This window comes from Xenia sp. Carnegie-2017, unplaced genomic scaffold (genome assembly GCF_021976095.1).
Source record: "Xenia sp. Carnegie-2017 unplaced genomic scaffold, XeniaSp_v1 HiC_scaffold_19, whole genome shotgun sequence".
Classification (NCBI taxonomy): Eukaryota; Metazoa; Cnidaria; class Anthozoa; order Malacalcyonacea; family Xeniidae; genus Xenia; species Xenia sp. Carnegie-2017.
In genome coordinates, this window is record NW_025813481.1 from 11,731,875 (window position 1) to 11,741,625 (window position 9,751).

Here is a 9,751-nt window from a genome sequence, read left to right on the forward strand (position 1 = left end):
ATCATATTTATTTTTTGCATTGTTTTGAAATAAGTTTTGTTTTTGATTGATCGAATAGAGTCAGAATCAGAATGTTTTCTTTTTATTCTGTGCGAATATAGTTTAAAAAGCTTCACTACTTAATTGATGAAGTAAATTTTAATCTTTTTGTTTGATATATGTTTAATGAAAATCGTTCTACCTTGTAAATATATTGATAACAACGCCGCCACGCCCTTGGCCACGCCCTTCCACGCCCCACGCCCCTTCCGCCAAATTCCGCGACCTCGCCATTGGGGACGACCACGCCGTCCGCCGCGGCCTCTCCTGGCACCCGCCCCTCGACGCGGTTTGGTTGGGCAATCTTCGGGGCGTGCCCACGTCATTGCATGTGTTACATTCTGAAATAATAAAGTAATAAAATCAACATATAATTTGTGCGAACAAGTGTGTCATTAGTTTAAACTCACTTATTTCTTCTTGCTTGTTTTCGACGTCTGCTAAAAAGTTGCGAACGATAAAGACGTTAGAGATTTTCCATGCCCAACAAAATACAAAAAAAATGTATTAGAATTGGAAACCTGTTCTCAACCATGCATTTAGATGGTTGTTATAAAAAGCGATAGTGAATTTTACAGTGTTGCGGAACAGCTTTTTATACTATATTCATTGGCGTTCGCTTAACATGAAAAACGATCATAAAGATATTCAATTATCATACATGTATAAGTACTATGTTAAGCACAAGTACAAAAAACACTCTTAGTCGATATATTGTACAAATTATGCAACAAACCTTTTCGCTTCTTTCGATTTTCTTCTTCTGATTAAGACGATTCATAAAAAAAGAGATATTTTTTGTAGGTTTGAGTCATCTTTATGCAAATGTATTTAGCTATTAACATTTTGAAATTTTATATCTATTCCGAAGAACTGGCTCACCTTTACCCCTCTCTCGTTTGTTTTGAGTATCTGGAACAAAGAACACACATTAAACTGATTGGATAACATGCATGTTAATAAACACAATTCTTTTGCGACTATTCTTTAGCATAAGCACGTTTAAGTAAGGTTGATGGTGATGTAATAGAATTGAATCAACTATTGTTGAACATTGTACACTTTGCCATAAAGACAAGTTGAAATATTTCTTTTCACTTAATGCAGAAAACTAAGAAACTTTGCAAAAAATGTTACTTATCGTTTTACCATTTTGTGCTTCTTTTTCGGCCATTTCTAAATAGAAAATAATGTTTATCATTAGTTGTACAGCGTGAACAAACTTATCGTCTTATGCCCAGCGCCGATATCGCACAGTGGCAAATATGCCATGTGCCCCGCGATCCATGCTAAAAGGAAGTAGCAATGCGTCATGGGGTACCGCAATGAGAAAATGCCTTGGGCACCGACATGTGTAAACGCGGCGATGCTCATGCGTTTATACGAGTAAACGAACGTTCAAGCAGTGACACATTACATAAAAATGGAATCATAAATACAATAAAAAATATCATTATAGTTTCGCCTCCGGAGAAAGCTTAAATATTTATGCTTTAGTACCATGTGATGCAGCGTATTAATGTATAAAACTTTTGGTAGAGAATAAGGCAATCCCAAGCATAAAAACAATCAAAATATGCATATGGTTGTGTCTAAATATATATACTTATTTTACTTTGGGTAAAATTATTGAAACAATCTAGTTGCTATAAAGGATTGTTCACTTACATTTTCCGTACACACTTCTAATCTGTTATTACCACGGCACACTCAACAAAAGTGAATGAGAATTATGACGCGTGATATTAACACTGGCTTCTTCATTTGTATCTCTTTTGATGGACCAATCGCATTACTACTTCTTTATGATGGACCAATCGCATTCCTAATTAGTGAACTAAAGAGAAAAGGCGGCAAAGCAAAGGCCACTCCTTTGAAGATTTCCAACTGCCGGAGAAAATTTCAGTTGTGTTGTTTGGTAGGGAAGTTACAGAATTTTTGGTAAGAGTTTCGTCTTCTACAAAAACATTAAAATGATCTCTGAACCGATCCGAGTAGGCTGTTGCTGATATTTTGTAGAAAAACTAACAAAAGGTAGCATGTTTTATTTTTTTTTGCTGATAAAAAGTAATTTCCAAAGTCAGCATACTTGACATCGACTGGAAAATGCAACAACTTTGTGACGTATTTTGTTATTCAACGATGACGCACAGAATGTCGGTTTGGCAGATTTCAAATCAAAAAAATTTTAATATTGTTTTTGCAGTGATTGAAGAAACAAAACACGATAAACTGATTTTATTTCTATTGTTTGTGTCGAAGAACGATTAACCCTTGGTGCACGCATTTGCATGCGTCATCGTCATTCATCGACAAACTAGCTATGAAACAAAAGACAATGTCAGCTGTCAAGTTTGAAGACATTGTAAATCACTAAAAAAATAATATGTTGCAAAAAAATAAACATATTCATAGGTTCGAAATTTAAATAATGTAGGAGAATATAATAATAGCACGAAAAATCAAAACTCCAGAATAGTGTTGGTGTTTTAAAGTTATTTGTCAATAAAACATTACAATTTGAGAAACACGACGATTTTTAAGCGCAAACATGTTTCGACATCAGAACGACATCTTTCGATGACAAACATGTTTCGACATCAGAATGACATCTTTATTGTAAAATGGTCAGGGTTAACACGTGATTTTAATATATTCCTTCATGGTTGGTGAGTGCGTACGATTTTTATGCACGAGTAGAAGAGGATTGAAAACAAACGAGTGAGCGTAGCGAACGAGCGCACAATAAAAATCGTACAAATGAAGCGTGCAAGTGTCCATTTTGATCTCGTACATACAACATACAATTTCGCAACTGGTACTAATATATTCTAGGATGTCCTTACTTTCTGACTTTTGTTGCCCTTCAACGCCTTTTAACACAAGTTAATAAAGCTATCTTACCAGAAAGATAGCTTTATTAGACATAGACAGAAAGAGACAGAGCTCTAATTTGCTTTTAAAAGTAGCTGACCTCACTCCTATCGTAGAAATGACTCATCATAGTGAAGTACTAATACAAAATAGCGTAACTATACGATGCTTCGACTTTGAATCTAATCTATTTCATTTTTTTCTATTCTTTAAAGAATGTGACTGTTTCGCCCAATATCAGGGCTCATCAGCATGCCTAGGAACCACACCGCGATAGGGTGGTGCAATTCCGACATGGACAGCCGCATTTTCTCGTGATATAATACGAGACGTCTCTCAGCGCATTAGAGCAGCCAGTTGCGTTGTCTGACATTTCTGCAGCAACGGCGCATTAGAGCAGCCAGTTGCGTTGTCTGACATTTCTGCAGCAACGGCGCATTAGAGCAGCCAGTTGCGTTGTCTGACATTTCTGCAGCAACGGCGCATTAGAGCAGCCAGTTGCGTTGTCTGACATTTCTGCAGCAACGGCGCATTAGAGCAGCCAGTTGCGTTGTCTGACATTTCTGCAGCAACGGCGCATTAGAGCAGCCAGTTGTGCATCAACAATGAATTTATCGGTATATGCAAGACATACAGTTAGTTTCTTCATTAATTGATTTTCATAAAGCGGTAACAATACATGTGTTTGTGAGATGTGTTTGCTCGTCGTTGAAAAGAACATAACAAACGTACTCACCACAATTATGATATTCCAATGTAAAGCTATAAGTTTGATTTAATGAAACAATGTTATCATTGTGTTTCCATTGGAACTGTCTAGGTATTTCCCCATTACAAAACATTTAAGAGTTACGAGACGACCGACATTTTGCTTGTAAGACGTTGGTATTTGACAACATCTAACGTCACGAGGAAATATTGTTTTTGAAATGAAAACGAGTTCATTAATGTACAGCTCATTAGCAATTATTGGTCGCAATGCGTTTATCAAAAAAATATTTGGACTATGATCATATAAGCCCATTCTATAACGAGCATAAGCCAGGACAAAACACCACAGCTAATGGCATCATTCTGCGCTGGAAATTTGTCTTCCCAATGCGCCGAGAATTCCGACACGAAATTTTGTTTGCTATTTCGATACATTGACCTCTCATTCGGTAAAGTTCTTTGAAGTAAAATTTTATATTATCTACCAATGTTAGATATTGACTGCCTCTTGCCATTGGGTCGTACAAATAAATGCAACATTCAACAGTGTTGATTATTGCCATACACCAGTGACTACCTTGTCCAACATTTATAGGAATTGCAATCACGTCGTAAAGATGAAACAAAACACCTCGGTAGTGCCTCCTTAACATTTCATGAAAGCGCTCTTTATTGTTCGGCTGGCGTACGGATCGAAGTTTTGTCATGAATTGTGTCGTGAATGCAAAACTACGCAATCCAAACTTTTCCGTATTTTTTGTTAGCAATAGAAGGTAACAATTTATAACCTCATCATTGAGCCATCCAGGGTTGGAAAGAACATATGTATCGTTTGAAAAACCCTTTTCCAAAGGTTCAAGAGTTTTGATATCTTTTCCCAGAAGATTGTATCCGTGTGTTTTAAATGAAGCAACACGTTCATTTCTTACATTGAGATCACAAAGTGAGTGAAATACCTTGCACATTTTCTTATATTTTTGTGCAATTGACGGAGGCAAACTATCGACCTTTGATTGGACATCTCTACTATTCGTTTGTGCGGTTGGCGCACTTGTGCTATGAACAGAGCCCACAAAATTTGGTGAGCTTGTACTTCGGGGTATGTCCTCATTGTCACTATCATCGCTGAGTTGGGTTGACGACTGTCGTTCGTCTCCATAACCTTTGTCACTAAAATTTTCAGCGGAGTAAAAGGCTATGTACGCATAAGTTGACACCTTTGCTTCCACTTTTGTGATATATCAGAGACGAATGTATCGTCGACCTCATAAACTCTTCCATCTTTGAATATTACAGCTGTGTAATGGCCAACATCAATACCTGAGCCGTAATGCAATGCACATGAGGATAATTGATAAGTGGCCGATGCACCATCATTCTGCAATGTTAATTTTAATGGCAGTGGAACTCTCTGACAACTCTTCGTAACTCCTGATCCATTTGAAACAAATCTTTTGAAACCAAGGCATAAAATTTTAGGCAGTGTTTTGAGTTCACCTATGCGAACGTGATTCGTCCTCACACTGCATGTGCTACAGTGTGTAAATACAGAATCGATTAAACTCTCTTCGATTTTTTCTGTTAAGGTTTTGTTGCCATTGTCAACGGAAGCAAAAAGCGTCATGAAGGTTTCCTCATCATGCAACCGAGTTTTTCCACATACATCACAAATTTTTCTATATTTGTACGTTCCTCTAAAGGAGCCTGCGTCACAATGTTCATGCAAAACTATAAAACTCTCGTGAATATCGTGTTGTTGGCCACTCGCATAACCAAAATACTTATTAAAAATGTCGTGCAGCTGTTGTGGATACAAAGGTTTGTCATTCGTGTTTTTTAATATTCGCAAGGTTTTATTCAGTACTTTCACTACAGTTGGATTACATTTTGTCGTTGTTTCGGGGTATTCAACTTTTAATGCATGCAAACATTGCAGAAGACTGTTCAACCAGCAATCGTTACCCTTATTGATTAAACCTCTTGTTAATTCTTTTCTTAGCAAAGACACGTGCATCTTGTGCGACGCACCAATGGATTTGCTGGATTTCGTACGCTCGCTGTCTTTACTTTGTTTGTTTTTCGTCAACATACTTGTATCCTTGAAGCGGAACTTGTCCTCTGCCGACATATCTAGCCATAATTTAGCTGCCTCTTTCGTTAAAAACGCGTTAGGGCGATTTTAGAAGCTCTTTTTCTTACTACCTTTAAAAAATTTAAGAATGATGACGGTGGACGTCTACTCTGTGTACATTTATTGATTTCTGGAGTTTCGCTTAACGGAATTGCCGGTGACTGCTGGAATTGTCCAACTTTAGCATTAGTTTTTGGTGTCGATGGAGTCTTTTTCCCCCATGTTTCACTGACTTGTGAATAATCATCAACTTCATCATCTGAAGTGTCATCTGAACTTACGATAGTATTGCTTTCGCTTCTTTTTGTATTTTCTTTTATATCGATTTCTTGTGCAGATGTTTTGTCCGATGTTTGCGTCTGAAAATTTTTCGAAGAATTTATTGGACGTCTTTGTTTTCTGGTAGGTTTATTAGCAGTTAGTCTATCCGAGAAATCTGTCATTCGTCGCCTAATTCTGTCATAATTTTCCAAAACAAATGCATCAGGACGCAGTCTTCTTTTGTTTGGAAAATCTTCTTGTTTTAAGTTTCGCATGACACCTTCCACATAGCCCTCTGTTTTTGAGTTTTCTGATTTAAATGAAAGGTACGGATAGTCGTGTAATGTTTCGTAAACTGGATCGTTCTCCTCTATGTATCGGTCTAATGAACCTAAAAGTACACCAGACCACAAAGGCATCTCACAAAGATAAGATTCTATGAATGCAAAAAATTCTGGTGCGTAGCATCTATTATTTGCCTTGCTATGTTTTGCATCTTCCATCGCTCTTTCTTTGACATTTCGTAGCAAGCTATCGTAATGATTTTTGAATGGATTTTGACTTGTATTTCTGTCTGTTTCAGTAAGATCGGCATCATCATCGCCTGCATTTGAAAAGACTCCATGCACTTCAACATGTTCAAGGATTTGTTCTCGTTCCTCCATTGCATGGATCAATTTCCATAAGGTGCTGAACGCGTTTTGGACTTCATCATTTTGAGTCTTATGAAGCAGGCAAATTGCAACAGGTAGAAGAATATGATCAAATTCTTCTTGGGTTCTAGAGTTTACCAACAGCGACACACAATACATGTTAAAGCGATACCACACCTCGTTTGTCGTACTGACTTTGATACGCATAATTGATTTCAAACGCCTATGAATTATGTTCATGAAATGACTGCAGCCAACATGTAAAACCATAAATGCAAAATCTTCGTTTGATGCCATCCTCTGCACAATCCTGAATGCTCGAAGTAAAACTGAGCAAGGGTTTCTCCGTTGAACTCTTTCAGAGCAGCCAATATCAACGCCTTTGAGTAATCTGTATTTAACTGACGAGGTATTCGAACGTTTCCTTTGAAAACGTTTGCCTCATCTCGACGAAACCTCTCAATAAAGGAACGTATGCTGGGAGCACTGTGATCATTTGTTATCATTTCGGCAATCGGCACTGATGGATTTCCTTTCTTTGGGTGTCGAACAATAATTGCATAATAAAGTACTCTTTTGCCCATGAAATCTTGCACAATCGTTCCGGTTGCGTCCATGTATGCAATATCTTTCATGCATAAGTAATGCCAAAGACGCACCTGATCTTCATTCCACATATATACCCAAAGTGGACAAAATGAAATTGCTTGAACAAATCCTTCAATCTGTTTGGGAGGCATCTCGCGCTGTTTTTCTCGCTGAATTAAATCATCCATAGCCATCTTCAAGGAAGTCATGACGTCTTTGTCCAGCTGAGTTTGTTGTCTTCCTTCACTGGCTATTTTCTCACAGTATCTGGAATTTTACCACATTCATTTCTATTTCCAGCTGCCTTTGCATTTACCGATATTCCTCTTTTATTTCTTGGTACACTTTTGAAGGTTGGCCAGGTCCTTTGTGAAATTGATTTGCCAGTTGCTTACGTTTGTCACTCTTTATGAACCTAGACTGGCGCTCTCCAGCAGCGTGTTTCACAGATCCGTCATAAGTTACGGTAACTTTCTTGGGAAGAAAGTCTTTGCGAAAGATTTGCAATACAAACTTGCAAGAACAATCTGCAAAGATGCAGTGACCTGTAGCATTAAACACAATCGGCGTATTTCTTTTCCTCGAATTTTCCTTAGCGATGAAATGCCTTTCGAATTGGAAGGTGCAGTAGGCGTTGGATTTTTTCATGTGATCCATCATGATATCCGTCCATGGGCACCGAAGAGTGTTTGGTTTTTCCGTGGTAGGTCTGATCCTTGACCACTCTGCTTCACTCAAAAAATGTTGCAGACCTACAAACATCGGCTATAAAGAATGTATTTGGTCGTGGCAAATATGGGCAGTCCATCATTCTCTGGAAAGTTTCGTGCTCATCGGAGCAATAGTTTGATGTGTTGCAATTATTGTTTGGGGTAATATTAGCATATGTTTTGCCAACGTTCTTTTCTTTGGAAGACATCTCATACGATTCAACATCGCTGAATGGTGAAGATGTTGCTTTAGCACAAACATTATCCATATTATCTTCATCTTCTGATATTTTCATCGGCTCCCATCGCTAGAATCACTTTCACAAGTAGAAGGTCTTTTATCAACATTGTCAAGTTTTGCAAAAATGCTGAGGGAGATGATACTTTTTATCATTACAATCATCGCGCCACTTGCTTGAGAAGTCAGTCAGTTGTACTTTTCCTCTTCCTTATAATCATAGGAATGACATTTTGAAATTCGTCAGAGTGATAAATGACTTTCTCAATCGACGGACTACTTTCCATGCTGTAAGATACACGATCTGAAATACATATGTTTTCATCTTTTTCATCAATGCACGGTGAAGAAGGATGTAAAAGTACATTACATTCTCTGTTATCGACCACGTCTTCCATTTCTCCATGTGACTCCAGGACACCCTCCTCGTGAATATCATTTGTGCCAAAAAACGTGCATTGGATCATTGTCATCAGTTTCTTTGTTTGAAAGTGACAGCAGTTCTTGTGGACGGTATTTATTGCGGGATTTTTTGCTAGCACAAATAGGACAGATATAAGATTTGCCGTCTATACAATTACTGTATTTTTCGAGTTGTTTCTTTGTTTTAAGATGAGGTAAACCAACGCATTCTGGATGATAAAACTCCAGACAACCTTCTTTCTTTTCATCGCACAAAATATAGATTCCAACATCTTCTTTTTGACAGAGACACCATAGTTTTTGGTTGTTACTTTCTGGAGTATGGGCTTTCGGTATGCATCTTCTACGTTTTATGCATTTGTTTTCTTTATTGGATTGTGCTAAGGTTTTGACCACATTGTTGGTGTGTCTGCTTGAAACTTCTTTTTTTGAATCTTGTTTAATGGAAGATGCATCTCCATGCTCACTTTCTTTAGTGTAATGAATATCTCCAGTTAAATGCTTCTGGGTAGTGACCATGTCGAATTCCTCGCTAGCCTCATCACTGTCAGTCGCTGATTGGCCAAAATCATAGTGGTCGTTTCCTGTGCATTCACCACTATGAGTGTTAAATGGTCGGGACTCTAAAAATGGCAAAAACTCGCGACCCGGCGACGGGTGATGCGCATTATCATTATATTTATTGTCATGGCTAGCTAACAAATCTTCAGCATTTGATAACTAAAAAATGCAAACAAGTGTAGTATATTAAATTGATTGCATCAGAAGAAATATTGATTTAGTTTGAAGTATGGTCTGGATTAGAACAAAGCAAATAGTACCATCATTATTAATACTGTAATAAACTATTTCAAGATATTAATAATTAAATATGCTTAAAATAAAAAAAGGCGATATTAATGATTACAACAATATTGAAATATTTACAATTCAACCATTACGTTATGTCTAAAGATCTAAAAAATAAAAAAATTTATATAAATATTTATATTTGGGCACCTAAAATGGTTAGAATATTCTCTGAACACATGAGCAACCGATTTTAACTTGCATGAACCTTATATTTGTAGACTCAAGTTTCACCTGCCACCGCCACCCCCCTCCTCACATTACAGCAAGGATT

General features: G+C 37.4%; 1 protein-coding gene across 1 annotated transcript; it reads right to left on the bottom strand.

Moving 5' to 3' along the window:
* Positions 1-4,819: 4,819 nt before the first annotated feature.
* Positions 4,820-5,752, bottom strand: LOC124439455 (ubiquitin carboxyl-terminal hydrolase 17-like protein C). Its single transcript, XM_046989680.1, has one exon. The coding sequence runs from the start codon at positions 5,750-5,752 to the stop codon at positions 4,820-4,822; it is 933 nt and encodes a 310-aa protein (XP_046845636.1).
* Between the last annotated feature and the right edge of the window lie 3,999 nt (positions 5,753-9,751).

Coding starts and splice junctions, on each gene's coding strand:
- LOC124439455 (XM_046989680.1), bottom strand. CDS start 5,752: ATGTCGGCAGAGGACAAGTTCCGCTTCAAGGATACAAGTATGTTGACG.